Genomic DNA, 18664 nt, shown 5'->3' on the forward strand with positions numbered 1-18664 from the left:
TGTAACAGAATATATTTTGCAGCTGAACGTTCGTTTGGATTCCTGTGGCTTTTTCCAAATTATGTTTTTGATTTCTATAAATTCAACTAAATTTTCAAAATGTAGTTGAATATATTGTTAAAATGTGATATGCTTCATGTATACATATGTAACAAACCTGCACGTTGTGCATGTGTACCCTAGAACTTAAAGTATAATAAAAAATGTATATATATATAAAATGTAATATGATTTTAAAAGTTTTTGAAATTCATGGAAGCTTTGGAAGAAAACGTGCATTACACATTTGCTCTTCTAATGTTTTCATTTCCATTTGCTGATTTGGCCTCCGAAAATATTCAGTTTGCACTGGGGAAATAGCTGGCGTGCAATCAACAGGGCAGAACAACTTGATGTCATTCTATATAGCACTATGTGATGTCAAGGTCACAGTAAAGAAAAATGTTTCAAATTATCAATAGATGACTGAATTGTTATGATGTCCAAATAAAGCCATTTACATTGCTCTCTGAGTCTCCCCATCCCCTTGTTTTAGTTACCATCAAATTATCAATAGATGACTGAATTGTTATGATGTCCAAATAAAGCCATTTACATTGCTCTCTGAGTCTCCCCGTCCCCTTACTTCAACAAGTAACATTGGTTACTGTAGAGTTTTTACCCTCTTCAAAGATTCATGGATATTCATAATTTCAACACTTTAAGACCACACAAAAAAATGACCAAAGAGAAGTCATCGTTGCCTGTGACTGCTTTTTATTTGCAAGAACTTTAACATATTTTGAGTTTAACTCGTTTCCTTTTATTCTTTAAGGTGGACTTGGAGACCATGCTATGTCAAAGAAGCGAGGGGCCCTCTACCAACTTATAGACAGGATAAGAAGAATTGGCTTTGGTATATCAATGTTTAAAGTTGCAGACGCTTGACTTGATGTACAGTAAATATTATACTCATAGCAGTTCAGTTTATTAAAATCAGTGTGCCATTATGATGTAAAGTATGTAAAGGATATATTCTAAAAATTTTTATTTTGCTAGCTCATATCTGATCAAAGCCTTTTAGAACTCATTTGGAATAATTTGAAATGTTCCTTTAATTTATTTTAAGCTTCTCTCTATTAAAACATGTATTAGGTGTTTATTTTATTATTGATACATATTTCCAGGCAATTGGGCATCACACCAAGGTATTTTTATAAAGCCTGGAGTTATATCCATTTTAATCAAGTGAAAAAATGTCATGGTTATTTGTTTTGAAATAAATCCACTTAAAGTAAAATGAAAAACTAATTACTGGATTTAAAAAGTTAAAATGTTTTGACCATTCAAAAAATAGAAAATAGTTATAAATATAAACATTCAGAAAAACTGCCTCTGGTTCATAATTAGTTAATATTTACAGTATTGAATGTATTAAAAATTATTTGTAGATTTTAGAGGTTTGTTTAAAATCCCATGTGCATAGCTCATATTCTAACGTTCCTTAAATTGATGGATTATTAATTAAATACTTGAAGTACGTATTTCCAAGGAATAATTTTTCCAAGCAAAGATGCTTTGCTCCAGGCTATTGAAAAGACAGACATGTTAGAGACAGAGTCCCTATTTGTTGTGTCAAAGTATATACCAGTGGCAAGATATTCATATTGACAGTGGTAGATAAGAAAGAATAATCATGTAAATTTAGGAGAAACAAAAACAGCAACAAAAATATTATGAAAGGCCATTAAGAAAAGGAAAAGACTATAGACTTGAAAGCTGTTCCAGAATAGAAGGCATTTTGTTCGTGTTGTGTACTGACCTCTAAATCATGCTGCATTTCTTAATATGAATCCTGAGGAAACTGGAATGGAGACAGCTTGTTGTACGGGAGGCTGAGACCGTATCTGTCTTAATGTTACTTCATTTACTACCTGTATAATACGGTATTCTTAATTTTAGACCGTACTATAGAATATCAGTTCAGATTCGAAGGATTAGGAAACTAGCAGGAGTAGCAAGAATCTTAAATATCATGGGACTTTATTAAACAATATCTGTTTTAACTGTTGGTGAATTGGTAGTGACTAGCAAGACAGGAAACAGAAAACAAATTTTCTGTGGCCTATAAGCCTAACTGACATCTATCTACTTTAGGCTGTTGTATGGATATCCATCAAAATTCACTCACAGAACATTAAAAAATAGTATTTTGACATGAAAGCCTTCAATATTTTAATGCTTTTGTTCAAGTATGTAATATAACTGAAGTTTTTCTTTAATGCATTTTGATTTCTGGCACTTATACAAAAAATATGTAAATAAGACATTTTAACTTTTGTCCTTTAAGAGGTAAATGATTCCCTGACCAAGAACTTCTGTTTCACAGAATGTTTTAAATGTCACTGCAGGCTTGGAGCAAAACAACACAGTTAAGGGAAAAGTACCTCTACAATTCTCAGGGCAAAATGAGAAAAATCGAGTTCCCAGAGCCGCTACATCAAGAACAGAAAGAATATGGCCTGGAGGCGTTATTCCTTATGTTATAGGAGGCAACTTCACTGGTAAGATACTCCCAGCATGTCTGTTTTCATAAAGAAATAAAAACTATCATACAGATTAAGTGTCTATTTTTATAGAATATTAACATAGGATACATAGTATTAAGTCAAGGTTGGAAAACTACTTCATTAACTTAGGTTATTAGTGTAGAGTGTCTTTGAAATTGAAAAAAATATCTTTGGTCCTGTGTTCTAAGAGTTTAAAGCACTGTTCTGGTTTTTAAACAGAGTTTCAGATGTGCCTCTTAAATTTGGAAGCTGATCTCTTCAACTGACAGGAAGAATGTATGCCTCATTTATAGAGCCTTGTAGACACATATTTGTAGAGATAGTGAGCTTTAGCCCTCTGATTATAAAGTGAGTGTCCGTTCTTAACAATGACTCATTTGTGGTGCCATAAACTAGTATTCTTTGGTTGATGATAGAGGTGGCATTCTGCACTGCTCAGCCGGACTTAGGGTAGAGGATCCAGCAAGAAGCATTCTTCCTGGGGCAACCACCTTTTCATTAACATCACACATTTTTTCTAGGCAGCCAGAGAGCCATGTTCAAGCAGGCCATGAGGCACTGGGAAAAGCACACATGTGTGACTTTCATAGAAAGAAGTGATGAAGAGAGTTACATTGTATTCACCTATAGGCCTTGTGGGTAAGTAGAACTAGGGACTGACTTAAGGAAAAACAAAATTAAAAGGAAAACAATTAAATGTTCATAGGTAAGATTTATTTCTTAAGATTTGCTTTGTATTTTGGCCATGAGAAAGCCTGGATTTTACGTAAAAATATTACATACTAGGTATGTGTATTCTTTGATCACAGTCCTCTGTGCATCTACTGCAAGTGTATTCTTTTCTACCCCCTCAGTTACTTTCTAACAATGACATTACCAACATCCCACTCACCTGAGCTAGAAACTTCAGTATAGTCAACTATACTGTTGTGCTGCCTCTAAAATAGTGCAGTTGTGCTGCCTCTAAAATAGTGCAGTACGTTTTTATTGATAGTCACTGTATCTTTTGATTTCAACTTCTATTCATGTCAATGCCCTAGTTCATTCACGTATTTATCATCTCACACCTGGTCTGTTTATATATCATTAACCTAGGTATTTTTGGATAGTTCCATAAATTATGACTTATTCAGCAGTGTTTCCTTCTAAATTAATTTTGGCTTCATATGTTTTGGTTACATTTGAAATACTTCCTGCATCTTATCTATTTAATATTTAAGAGATCCAAATCCAGACCATCCTTGTATCTTTCTGGCTATTTAATAGGAAAGGTTATAAACTCATCTTGCATATTTCTAAATCCATAATCTATTCAGATCAATACATCTTTCCTCCTTCCCACATATCAATTTTGTAAAACACATCCAAAGTTCCGATCACTTATTATTTTATTGCCTAATATCTGTTTGCAATAAATTTATATTTATATAAATTATCTTTTATTTTTGAATAATTTCCCATTTCACTTGTTTTATCCTGCCAAACTGTTTTTCCCCATTCACTATCATATCTTCGTGGTTTTGCTCATGATAGTTTTGCTGCTTGGAATGCCTTTACCTTCCTTTTCTTATCAGTGGAAATCTTTCACATCTTTCATTCTCACCCATTCCTGAGCTGCCCACATTGGGATTTTGCTCTATCCATAGCTGTAATCGTAATATTACCACAGTTTATCCAAATGTCTGTCTTTCTCAATGATGAGGATGGGTAACTTACCTCTGTGTCCCTCATGACACCCAGCCCACTACTTTACATGTAGGCGATCAAGAAAGTACTGACAATTTAAACATCAACTAAGGAACCGGGCACGGTGGCTCACGCCTGTAATCCCAGCACTTTAAGAGGCCGAGGCCGGTGGATCACTTGAGGTCAGGAGTTCGAAACCAGCCTGGCCAATATGGTGAAACCCTGTCTCTACTAAAAATACAAAAATTAACCAGGTGTGTTGGCGTGCACCTGTAATCGGGAGGCTAAGGCAGGAGAATAGCTGGAACCTGGGAGGCAGAGGTTGCAGTGAGCTGAGATTACGCCACTGCACTTCAGCCTGTGCAACAGAGGAAGACTCCTCTCAAAATAAATAAATAAATACTTAATAAATAAATAAATAAATAAACATTATGTAAGTACATTGAGCATATTCCTCACACGCAATAAAAGAAAGTTAAGAATTTTTCTTTTACGTTAGAAGATTGTGAGACTTTCGGGGGTATTTAAGGACATGTATTTCAATTATTTTAGAAATGTGAAAACTGAAATGTGGCTTGCCCAAAGAAACTCAAATCTGTAGTTGCACTCCTGAAGTTAGCCCCTTGAGTATTGATATATACATATATAGTATTAATCAATATATACATCTATATATAGAAGTATATAATTCCTATAATGTGATATATATGTATTAATATATATTTGTACATGCATATACATATGTGTATTAATATATACCTATATTTGTGATTTTTATAGTAGTAATGCAGTAATGCTGAATTTTGGTAATTTATCTTGCTACTCATTTTACAGTCCAAACTTTTCTCTGTGTTGTGTTTTGGTGCTAGGAAGGATGATACTTGTACAGGAATTCATCACTGGCTGGCAAAACATTATAATCATTCTAACTTCATTTGGAATCACCATTGTTGACACAATTTCATAAAACATCACATTTCATGATGATTTTCCTAAGATAATGCTTCACTTAAATCTCATAAAAATTCATTTTAATTATTAAAGAGCTTGGTAGTTGGTGTGCATAAAGTACTTCAGCTCAACTAGAATAAGATACTTGTCAAGTCAAGCACATTAACACTCCTATTGGGCTTCAATATTGGGTCTTTCATCTCATAAAAAAAGACAACAATGTGGCAATAAATGTGTAGCATTTAACAATATCTAGTGTAATTGTTCATTGAGAGCCTGCAAGGTAGTGTCATTGATACTGATGGCAACATACATCAATTCTATTTCTAACTTTAATCTGATAAGAAACACATCTTACCATTTAATAACGCTTTTATCACTTTCATTTACCTCTCCCACAAAGTTAGGCAACTGGCAACTCTTGAGATTTTTTAAAATAAGAGCTAAAATAATCTTGCCCGTATTTATAGGAAGGTCTATTATACATGAAACTACCTGTGTCTTTTAGAACATTAACTATTATTTCCCACCTTATTCTACTATAGTCAGCTCTTATTCAATTAACATTTATTGGTACATTTTCCGTATCAGGCCTTTGGTAGATGGGAAAATAATAAAGTATGATAAACAAAAGGTGGAGGTCAGAACTTTTTGCCACTTAGCTCCAGTGCATTTTCTCTTCTTAAATTGTATTATAAGTATAGTTTATGTATGACTGCAGACATATTTGTATATATAGGCACGTGTATGTTTCTAGACATATGATCTCTTTGATTCATCTTCAGTGGGACATAGGCTTTAACCTTCACCCTTATATTGGTAAAAGGTTTGAACTGAGCTGTAAGTATTTTATTTACATTTGCATTTGGTACAACAGTATGAGAGAACTCTGGTTGTAGCTGATTAGCAGGCTGCTCATCAGACTTTCTCAGCTACTTATCCTTATAGAGACAGGTAAGAAAGGAGGTTCTCTAACTGACTTCTTATTTATTCTTTTCCTTATTTTTTTCTTCAACGAAGTATTTTTCAGTGAATGGTTATTGTCATCAGTGGCATTTATTTATTTTGCAAGATGATTGATTATTATTAGCAAAATGTGAGATTATTTTATGATAGAGATTGATTTCATTCTTTGTGAGAGGTTTATATAACTATATTTATTACCTCAGTCTATTATGTAGCCTTTTATAGCTAAATATATTCTATTTACATGACATCTCTTCTTTTATTTGATAATTTTTGTGGAACAATCTTACTTTTTAAATCTACTTATCTTTAATGATTGCCAAAAAAGTAAATAAACAAAAAAATTACAGTTAACCTGTTTAACTAATCTTTAAATTTTGTGATTAAATGATATTTAACTTTGGTCTATTTGATTATTCAGGTTATAAAAGTAGACACTTTTGAGCTGGGCACAGTGGCTCATGCCTGTAATTATAGCACTTTGGGAGGCCGAGGAGGGCGGATCACGAGGTCAGGAGATCAAGACCATCCTGGCTAACATGGTGAAACCCCGTCTCTACTAAAAATACAAAAAAAATTAGCCGGGCGTGGTGGCGGGTGCCTGTAGTCCCAGCTACTTGGGAGGCTGAGGCAGGAGAATGGCATGAACCTGGGAGACGGAGCTTGCAGTGAGCCGAGATCGCACCACTGCACTCCAGCCTGGGGGACACAGCGAGACTCCGTCTTAAAAAAAAAAAAAGGTAGACACTCTTTCATCCTATACTTGTTGAATTCTCATTTTGCCCCACTTACATACTAAGTTTTGGGAATGTAAAGTTGAACATAAGGTGTTTTCTGTCCTCAAGGAGTAACGTTATATAGTTAGGCAGAGGGGGTGTGCTAGCCAGGATTCTTCTTTGCAAACAACAGAGACTGGCTAACTTAAAGAGAAAAAACGATTTATTAGAAGGTCCTTGTCTCCATTTGAGACCACCTCAGCCTGGACTTTGTTGTCCATATAACTATCAGCATTTTGATCAAAACCATTCAACAAGTCTCTAGGAAGTTCTAAACTTTTCCACATCTTTCTGTCTTCTGATCCCTCCAAACTGTACCAACCACTGCCCGTTACCCAGTTCCAAAATTGCTTCCACGTTTTCAGGTCATTTTTAGCAGTGCTCCACTCCCAGTACCAATTTTTTGTATTAGTCTGTTTTTACACTGCTATAAAGAACTACCTGAGACTGGGTAATTTATAAAGAAAAAAGGTTTAATTTATTCACAGTTCTGCATGGCTGAGTAGGCCTCAGGAAACTTACAATCATGGTAGAAGGCAAACGAGAAAGCAAGTACCTTCTCCGCAAGGCAGCAGGAGAGAGAGAGAGAGTGCAGGGGAAACTGTCACTTTTAGACCATCAGATTTCGTGAGAACTCCCTTATTATCACGAGAACAGCATAGGGGAGACCACCCCCCTGATCCAATCACCTCCCACCAGGTTGGTCCCTTGACAAGTGGGGATTACAATTTGAGATGAGATTTGGGTTGGGACACAGAGTCAAACCATATCAGCCACAAAGTCCAGCTAATTTTTGTATTTTTTTTTTTTTTTTTTTTTTGTAGAGATGAGGTTTCACCATGTTGCCCAGGCTGGTCTCAAACTCCTGGGCTCAAATGATCCACCTGCCTCAGCCTCCCAAAGTTCTAGGATTACAAACATGAGCCACCATGCTCAGCCCTGGAAAACTTATTAAATCAAAACAAAAAAGAAACTGAGTTATTTTAATGAAAAGGTAAATGGTGATTAACCTAAATAATTGAAACTATTTCAAATACAGCACATGAAAAGGCAGAACCAGTTCCACATTCATGGATAATCTAATAGATTGGCTTCCAAATGGGTTTTGTTCCAAAAGGGTTTGGTCTACGAAATAATGTTCCAAATGGGTTTCGTTCTACCAAACCAAGGCAAAAGTAGGAAGTAGCATATTTTGATTCACCTGATTACCATCTATAACTTATGGAGAGGTGAGGCTTTTCTGTTGATAGGGAAAGTTTTGTTCGATGCTACAGGTAGACCTTAAAATGTTCAAACTTTAAAAGTGGCACACAAATGAGAAAAAAAATCCAACAGCCACATACAAGAAAACAGCATCAAACCTGGATGACATTAGAAACTAAGATAATATTTAGACATTTTAAAATCACATTAAAAATACATATTACCCTTGTCTTTCCATGACTAATATTTGTCTAAGCATATATGTAGTTATTTTCTTAATCTGACAGTCTAGAATTCATCTGTCCCCAAGAGCTTTAATTAGTTGGGGATCAAAACACCACATTTTTGTTTTTTCACAGGACCATTGTAAAATAATACCTCTGAATAAGGCAGTGTGAAATCTATTTTTCCTTTCCAGTATAAAACCCCATCTTATAGGAAATTGCTATGAGAGCAATTATGCTAAAAAGGATGTTTTAGATGAAATAAATTGACCACATTGCTTTACTGTCTCCCACATTTTGACTTGCAAATAACTTTATTCCCTGAATAAAGCCAGCAAGAATGACTCAATAGGGGCAATTTAGTTGCTGTATAATCATCAGATGCTTCAGTTTCCTTACTATTGACTTAAGGTAGCAAATATTTTAGTTTAAATATCTCCAAAATTTGAAATTTTTTTGTTTTTTTCTTCATCTAATACATTTTTAGGCATGTAATTAATATTCAAATACATAGTAAGTACCTATATATGAATTAAAGCATATTATTTGTAAAAAAACTACCTGGGGCAAAAACAAATTTCACTGATTCCTCTTTTCACCCACCAGTCACCTCTTTCTTCTTTCTATTACTGATTTATTAAACTCAGTTAACTGCTATAATAAATTTATAAATGATGAGGACAAATTAATTCATCTAACTGGCATAGTATGGATGAAAATTCTTAGGCATTTAAAGCTTACAGAAACAATTTGAAAATGAAAAAAAAGGGAAGGGGAGAGGGATTTATAATTGTGGAAAATCAAAAGGGCTGTCAAATGTACTTACCCCAGAAATTGAAATAGTGAAATTCCTTTTAATCATCTGGTCAATTAGTTTTTGGCACTTTTCTCTTCCAATTTAATATATCAGAAAAGGCGTTTGGCAATGTCTGGTGCATCATGATCCCAACTACTCAAAGTCGACCATTTAGTGCCCTCTGTTGCTGTGCTATTGATGTTATTTTAATTTAAACTCTAATTATTAAAGTTTTAGATATATTTATAATTGTAGCTACTATAATATGATGCCATTTAAAATTTATTTTAAAGTGGGCATCCTGTATGCTCAGTCTTTCCCACTCTGTGTCCCAAGAATATTTGGGACTGTCATACACTCACACACTTATACTTGCACACACACCCAATGACTAGATGGAACTTCTATATTTTGGATAGAAAAACATCACTGAAGCTGGCCACAATGGCCCACACTTGTAATCCCAGCACGTTGAGAGACCAAGACAGGTGGATCACCTGAGGTCAGGAGTTCAAGACCAGCCTGGGCAACACAGTGAAACCCCATGTCTACTAAAAATACAAAAATTAGCCGGGCGTGGTGGCAGGTGCATGTAATCCCAGCTACTCCGGAGGCTGTCAGGAGAATCACTTGAACCTGGGAAGCAAAGGTTGCAGTGGGCCGATTGTGCCACTGCACACCAGCCTGGGTGACAGAGCAAAACTCCATCTCAAAAATAAAAAGAAAAATGTCATTGAATATGTATAAATATCAATCAATTGGTGAAAATTTGCAGAAAGACATTCCTGGGTGTTTCACATTCTATTTGACAGTCCAGGAGATTCTTTCAGATGATGAAATAAAAAATCAGTCTCAATTATTAGACTGCTCATTGGACACAAATCATAAATATCATTCATTATACTACTCCCAGTTGATTTTTCTTTACTACTTGTCTTAGTCTGATCAGGCTGTTATAACAAAATGTCATAGACTGGGTGGCTTTTAAACAACAAACATTTATTTCTCACAGTTCTGGAGATGGGGCACTGCAGAATTGGTGTCTGGTAAGGGCCTGCTCTGGTGCATAGATGAATGTGAGATGTGTTTTTGCTGTGTTCTCACATGGCACATGGGGTCGGGGAGCTCTCTGGGGCCTTTTTATAAAGCCAGTGATCTCTTTATAAAGGCAGAGTCTTCCTGATCCCCAAATCACCTTCCAAGGGCTCTGCCTTCAAATACTATCACCACAAAGATGAGGTTTCAACATATGAATTTTGGGGGGACATAATATTCAATTCCTAACACCAGTTAACTGTTAACCTTACTTAATTCGTCTTTTGAAAATAATGTTCTTTTCTTTCTTTTTTTCTTTTTTAAGAGATGGGGTCTTACTCTGTTGCCCAGGCTTGAGTGCAGTGGTATGATCCTAACTCACTGCAGACTCAAACTCCTGGGCTCAAGTCATCCCTCCACCTCAGCCTCTGAAGTAGCTAGGATTACAGGTTTGCGCCACTATGCCCAGCTAATTTTTGAATTTTTTTGTAGAGATGGGGTCTTACCATGTTTCCTAGGCTGGTCTCAAACTCCCGACCTCAAACAGTCCTCCCAGGTTGGCCTTCCAAAGTGCTAGGATTATAGGCATGAGCCACTGCAACCAGCCAAAAGTAATTTTCTTTAATTAACTTCTTCTTTGAAACGTTTCTTTTATTAACAAAATTCTTCCATGAGTAGAAAAAGTAATTTCTTTTTTTTTTGATAAACCAACATCTTTCATAAATAAGTTTAGCTCTCTTTTTCTCAAAGAGGAAAAATAAACTTTCTTTACTTTTATATTTAATACTGAAATAATATTGAATTATTGTCAGATAACCACACTGACAAAGTAGTAACCTAAGTAATTAATATGAATTCTGAGGATAAAATTATATTAGAAATAAATGTGTATTGATGTCTTCAGCTTAATTATATGTCTTAGAAATACAACATCATCATCATGATATAATTGTCATCATGATAATTATTTTATTTTCTGATTTATTTCTGAATGCTTCTAAAAATGATGCAAGCATATTTTCTAATACATAGATAATTACAAAAGCACTTGAGCTGATTATTTGGATACTTTTATTGAACTTAAATTTGAAAGGATACCAGAAACTAGTCATATGTAGTAATAAGAGGTTGTTCTGCTCCTGAATGTGTCGGACTTTATAGCTCATCACTATTCTTTTTTTTTTTTTCCCACCCCCGGTTCAGCTTTTTCTGCCTCGTCTCTCTGGGTACTGGGCTACAGCACCAGGTTGTTTTTTTTTTTTTTCACCGTGGTCTCGATCTCCTGACCTCGTGATCCGCCCGCCTCGGCCTCCCAAAGTGCTGGGATTACAAGCGTGAGCCACCGCGCCCGGCCGCTCATCACTATTCTTTACTAAAAATTCACCGTATTGTCAGTTGTCCAGCACCACCTTTCCACCACCATCTCCACTTTCTCTTTTATTCCAGATGCTGCTCCTATGTAGGTCGGCGAGGAAATGGACCTCAGGCAATCTCTATCGGCAAGAACTGTGATAAATTTGGGATTGTTGTTCATGAATTGGGCCATGTAATAGGCTTTTGGCATGAACACACACGACCAGATCGAGATAACCATGTAACTATCATAAGAGAAAACATCCAGCCAGGTGAGAGGCATAGAATGTGTTGAGTTTAAGGCTGACTGGGTATCTCTGAATTGTATTTATGCAGTTTATTGTTTCACTTTCCCAAAAATGTAAACTGATATTTTTGATATGATAGAGTAACATTTTGCTTGATTAAAAATCACCCATGATGATTTTATATTTTAATTTTTTTTTCCTGGAGACTGTGATTTCATGCATTTTTTAGATTTGCTTTCTTTTTTGAGATTTAGCTGTTTTATTTCTATACTTTGGTGCTTTCCAAGAATGGGTGTGAGCTATTGAGCCATAAATTAATATTATTAAATGTTTCTTTTTTACTTAAGCATTTTTTGTACTTAGTTCTATAATTTATGCTATAAGGATTTTAAAATGGCCCAGGGTTTGCCATAAAACGTGCTGCTACCATAGGAATCTGTGTTATACCAGGTACAATTTCTGGAGAAAATCCAGTGAAATGAGTCATTTCCAAGCTAATATAAATAGTTTTTCTGAGATTTTCCTCTTAAACTTGACTACCCTAAAGACAAATTCTTAGGAAAATTTTCAGTAATTGAAATATAATTTCTACTTAAAACCTATTGTTCTCCAATAGTTGATATTTGATAATGGCCTCAGTGTAAGACTTTTTATTTAACTTTTACGTGCATAAAGATCAGTATATTTCAGTTGCCAAAAAATATTCCGTTGTTTGGAATTTTCTTGTAAGGTATTTTAAGCATGTATTTTAAGCATAAGCAAAGTAAAAATGTGTTTTTATTTTCTCATTCACGATGAGTTTTGTTACAAACATTGAATTCCTTCTGTAATTAACAGTACTGATCTCTTTATTTGCTCATTGTATATTTGATGCCAATTATTTATTGAGCCAGTGTTAGGCGTTGAAGATACTCTCATGGAAAATACAAAGTTTAGTGTGGGATATGTGCATATATATAAATGATTGCAAGTGAGTGAGAAAAGTGACAGTAGTTAGTAATATCTGTTGAGAATACTGTAGAGTCCAAGCATGGCGTGACGAAAAGTGCCTTAGTGAGTCAAGGGAGTTGTAAAGGAATGGAAATTTAGAAGTAAAGTAGAAGTATTTCAGGCGGACAGAAGAGTGATTAAATTTCAAGCGAAAAGAACTTCATGAGCAAAGCTACAATTACAGAAAATTGAATTATTTTTTATGTGACCATTATGGTTGATGGTAAGTTACAAGTGGGAGATTAGTTGGTATCTTATCCTTTACTTAGAAAAAATTCTCTATGATGTAAACCTGGGGAGGAAATTCAGGTTTTATTCTCTAGCTAGTGGGGAATAATTAAAGGATTATAAGCAGGAAAAGTTCAGATTAAAATAAAGAGAACTCATTTTCCCAGTCGGACTTATAGCGATCGTTAACTGGGTGTTGGGGGGGACGTGCCTGAAGTCCAGGAAACCTAATAGAAATCTAAATAAGTAGTATGAGAAGTGACTAAGTTCTTAGGGTAGTACACATCAAGAGGAAGAAGAGGAAATAGTCTTTCAAAAATATTTTAAGAGGAATATCATCATGTGAGGGGAAATCTTCAAAAGTTTTCTTTTTAGGCAACAAGATGAATGTTGGTACCATCACATGAAACATTTGAAATATTGAAATATTGATAAAACAGCATGTTTTTGAGAAAGAGAAGGACAAATAATGATTCAATTTAGCATATCCTTGAATTTAAAAAGCCTTTGTATGATCCTTATTTTGTAGAGAAAGAAAAGGTGAGTCTGGACTTCAGGATGTATCTAAAGATAAAAATTTGACATAGATTTGACTAATTAGGGAAAAACTGGATGGAGAAGAAAAAAAGGTTGAGACTATAAAATGGTTAAAAACAATATTTAAGCAATACTTAGTAGAGTATGTCCTAAAAGACTAAGAAGGTATTGCCTAAAAGGTAAGAGAAAAATCAGTGGATTGTGGTGTCCTGGAAGCCAAGGAAATAAATAATTTGAAGAATGGCGAAGTGATCTGTAGGGTTAGATATCAAAATAAGTTAAAGAAAAGTATACTCCTCTATATGGAAGGCTCTAATGAATGAGCCGACTATCAAGATTCATCCTATATATCACTAGGAGGGAAATAAAGAGGAAATAAATCTGAAAATTATTTCAACTACCACATAAATGAGAACTTTGCTGTTAACAAGAGTTATTAGTGTTTTCTATTTGCCAAATATTTTATTATGTGGAAAAAATTTATAAAAGATGTAACTTTCAAAAATGGTTTTTACTCTTATAAATAGGATCCTGTTTCAATATAAATATGTACCTGAAACGAGAATTGTATATAATATGTGGTATAAATAAATGTACAATCCTAAAACCGTGCTAAGGAAATTATGGTTTGTCATATTTTCTTTCGACTAAACATTATGGCCAATAGAAAAAAATAATCTATTGGGTGAGATTTCCTGAATGATGGGAACCGCTGTAACAGAGCAATTCCAGTATGAAAGTGTTCATGTTGAAGATTAATCTTCAACAAATTTATGATTTGCTGTCACTCAGAAACTTAAGATCAAGTCTTAGTCAAGGGTGATGTCTAATAAGCACAAACTTTGGCTTTGCATTTATATGCAAAATCAGTGATTAGGATAGGAACCAAATTGGTATAAGGATTGGGTTACTCTAATCCATGTTAGAATATGCTTTCAAGAAGGAGGCTTGCCATTTTTAAAGTTGTCAAATGTGGTTTGCCTTAGTGCTATGTATTCTGCTTCTCTTTCCTTCTTTCATGTAATAAGTCTACTTTTCTGTTATTTGGGCTATGTATGGCTATGTTGTTTTTAACTAACAAAAATTACAGTGTCATATACACGTTAAGTTCTCAAGTTAGATGCATTAAAATGTGTTGCTGAAGTTGCATAATGTTCTACTTTCAGAAATTTTTATGGAATATTTTACTTTAGTTAGAGAATCTGGTCCCATATTAAGTTCTAAATTGAAATCTTACAGGTTAATGAGTATAAAATTAGATCCATAGCTTTTTGAAAATATGATCATAGATTTGTTATATTAGACTTCAGATTCCTTATGAGACAAATGTTTTAACAGTTGCCTCTGTCATGGGTTGAAGAGAATGTTGAATATTTCCCAAGAATGGTTATAACAGAAATAGACCTATCAGAGATTTGTGGAGCACATATTTCATTGTAAGGTCTGGTTAGTTAATTTTAAATTATGTATTGTGTAAATTCATTCAAAGATGGATTAAAACACTTTGGTCTGGGACTTGGGTTCTGTAACTCCATGTTGATTCTTCATTCTTAATTCTCAAGTGAATACCCCAGATTTCCTTTATCACATATAGGAGAGACATAACTCAATTTCTTTTTTGCCTTTAGAAAACTCTGTATTAATGGGATCTTTTTATATTTGATTGAAATATGACAATGGGAATTAAAAACCTAAGTAGACGAATGGCATAATAGTTCCATTTTTAGCTCCAAAAGTGAATTTGGAATTCCTGTAGCTCATCTTTCTTTGTATTTTGACGTTTCAAAGCTTTTTGTTACATAAGTGATATGATTTCTACAATCTTTGGGTACTTAAATTGTGAGAACTGAGTCATCAAAGCTTAAACTCTGTTTTAAGAAATGTTTCTTTCTGGAATCATCGAATTTAAGTCTGTGTTCTTTTCAAATTTCGAGAAATAATACTACACTACAGATACAAACAGGCAATTGAAAAATCTATTAAAAATGAAGATGTCCAGAAGTGAAACTAACAGATGTAGAAATTTAAAAAAGCATTTACGTTCTGAAGCATGTTCTTCTTAATCTCAAAGGAGAACTGCCTTTTCATCAAGAATAAACTTGTTTCATTTTTAAATGAAAGTAGAGAATTTGCTGTTATTGTTTTATCTTGAGTGATGAAATCGTGGAGCTAAAGCTTGCAGAGCTCTGTTTAACTAATATTGCTTTTATATCTTCTCCCATTGTTTCATAGAAAGGATCTAAACCAAATAGGATGATAATTTTTGTGGGACCTGGCAAACCTAGTCATAAAAATAGGAAACTCATTAGATAAAAACATAAGTTTTTGTAATTATTTGTACATTACCAAAAGTACAGTAAGATTTTAAAGAAATAAATATTATGAGGTGGTAAAAGAGCATACATATAAAACAACGTATGCTTTTTGGTAGTCCACCTTTTTTGCAGAAATTAACACTTTGTTCCAATTCAATATTGCTTTTCAGTATGATGGCAGAGTGAAGACAGATGCTTTTTGCATGTGCCTGTGTGTTTTGTATGTAAATTCGATCAGCAAGATCAGTCATTTCACAAAGAACAGATGCAGGTGTAGGAAAGGCCTTCTGGTCTATTTTCTGTCAGTTAAAAGGCTTCTGAGATTTTGTTTATCTCTGGTTCTTAGGTCAAGAGTACAATTTTCTGAAGATGGAGCCTGGAGAAGTAAACTCACTTGGAGAAAGATATGATTTTGACAGTATCATGCACTATGCCAGGAACACCTTCTCAAGGTTGGAGTCTCAGGTTATACCTTTTGACTTTTAATTCCTTTCCTCCATGTGGCTCCTCACAAAGCTATTCCTGACATTAGAACTAGAATTACTTTCAAATATTGCTACCTCACTGCAGAAAGTAGAAAAATAATTCATGAACATTTTTAGCCAAGAGCAAGTATTTCAAAGGCATTTTAAAAATATATTTTTACATTCTCTACCAAATATATGAATTTAAAGTGATAAGATGGTATAAATTATATAAACAATTTTATATTTCTAAATCATTAAAAAGTTGAATTAAAAGCATTACCAAACCAATCAGCATGATAAATTGGCAAAGCATTGTTTAATGAAAATTGGATATTCATAAGAATATTCATAAGCTAAATAGGTTATTTAGCAGTTCAGTTAAAATGTCACAATCTGGGCGACTTGTGCTTTATACTGTGTATTTTCTACTGCTCAAGTACAACTTACACTCAAAAATTGATATTACTAAATGAATTGTCAAATAACAGATTAGAAAGATATTTTATCTCATATAATTTAGAATTATAGTTCATCACTCATTAACCTTAAAATTATGTCATTAATGACTTAAAGCTACTTTTAAAGAATGCAATAAATTTGGGTTTTGATCTTCATTCTAAAGATGATGTCATCAAGCAAATAGTTCCCAGGTAAGGAATTTGGAACTGTTAAACCATTGAATTCACCCCTTTTTCCATTTATGCCCATTTTATGCTTGTATGTCATTTCAACTCTTTTTTTTTTTTTTTGCCCTTATGTCCATTTCACAGTTCATTAACATCTATTTCTGAAGGCAAGGTCAGGAAAAGGGAAAAATATTCAAATTTATTAAGCTGCTTTTATAAAACTTTCTTGGTAAAAAGTAGAGAAGGGTGTGTAAATGAAACCTTAATACTTGGACACGTTTATTAATTACCCATTTTTTCCAAACCAAAGTTTATTATTTAAAAAATTTGTGTTAACTGTATTTTTAAAATTACGCTTTTCTAAAGTACATTATTTATAGACATACGCATTCATTTGTTAAAATATAATTAACTGTCCAAATGTTTATTTTTTCTAGAATACAAATTTAAGTTTTGATAGAAATACATACCCAGTAATTTGACCTGAAATTAATCATAAAGAGTTACAGAATTTTATTTTCTGGTTAATGCTTGGAATGGAGTTTTCCATAAAACATGTAACAAATGGGTATTTAGGTTCCAGTTCAGTCGAAGTGCCTCTCTTCTGCTACTGAATTATATTATTTAGAACTAACCTGAATTTTGGTTCCTTGGAACAGAGAAGGTACTGGAGAGTAGAGAAAAACAATTTATTCTTTTTGTCCTTCACAGATGATAAATCTTTAGCAAAGTTCTAAATGTATGTTTCCCCTTATTCTATACTTTTTTCCATGTTACATTGTGTATTTTCCCATAAATTAATCTGCTCTTGTTGCCCGTAGTCCACCTCACCCACACCTGCTTATGAGTTGAATGCCAATCAGCCTTTGTTTATTACTTATCCTATTGTTTCAAAACCATCCTATGCATTTTTCATAAATAAGCTCAACACTTCTACAATACAGGAGATCATATCCACCTGTTAGAAGGATAGCCTGATTGTTTCATTCACATTATTTTATTTTTTAAGTCTTTAAAGAAGCTGTTTATTAACTTATATTTAAATGATTTTCAGGAAAAGAAAAATTTGACACAGGTCTTATTCTGCTACTCCCCCAAAGTTTTTGAAATTTCTTTTTTTTTTAAATTATGGAAAAACACAAAACATCAAATTTACTGTCCTAACCATTTTAGGCATACAAGTCAGTAGTAGTATTATTTAAGTATATTGACATTATTGTGAAACAGATGTCCATAACTTATTCATCTTGCAAAACATAAACTCTATACCTATTAAAAAACTTCTCTTTTCTACCTCTTCTCAGCCTCTTGCAATCACCATTCTACTTGCTGTTTATATATTTGACTACTTTTGATATTGCATATAACTGGAGACATATAGTATTTGTTCTTTTGTGATTGGCTTATTTCACTCAGCATTATTTCCTCAAGGTTGGTCTATGTTGTAGCATGTAGAAAGTATTTTCTCACTTTTAAGGCCAAATAATATTCCATTGTAAGTATATATCACATTTTGTTTATCTTGTCATCCATCAGTGGGCATTTGTGTAGCTTCTGCCTCTTGTGAATAATGCTGATATGAACATGGGTGTGCAAATATCTCTCCAGCACATTATTTTTGTTATTTGAGTAGTAGCCATTCTGAATGTGATGTCATATCTCATTGTGGTTTTGATTTACATTTCTCTGATGATTAGTGAACATCTTTTTATAT

The 18664-nt window shown here is 33.7% G+C and overlaps 1 protein-coding gene across 1 annotated transcript in view; it reads left to right on the forward strand.

Annotated features, from left to right (window-relative positions):
* The window catches only part of TLL1 (tolloid like 1), a 259709-nt gene that overhangs the window by 124524 nt on the left and 116521 nt on the right, over positions 1-18664 (forward strand). The window contains exons 3-7 of the mRNA XM_032174071.2: positions 815-895; positions 2391-2543; positions 3071-3188; positions 11633-11811; positions 16204-16309. Coding sequence (XP_032029962.1) covers positions 815-895; positions 2391-2543; positions 3071-3188; positions 11633-11811; positions 16204-16309 — 637 coding nt within the window. The remainder of the gene's footprint in view (positions 1-814; positions 896-2390; positions 2544-3070; positions 3189-11632; positions 11812-16203; positions 16310-18664) is intronic.

This window comes from Hylobates moloch, unplaced genomic scaffold (assembly GCF_009828535.3).
Source record: "Hylobates moloch isolate HMO894 unplaced genomic scaffold, HMol_V3 SCAFFOLD_3, whole genome shotgun sequence".
In the NCBI taxonomy this organism is placed as follows: domain Eukaryota; kingdom Metazoa; phylum Chordata; class Mammalia; order Primates; family Hylobatidae; genus Hylobates; species Hylobates moloch.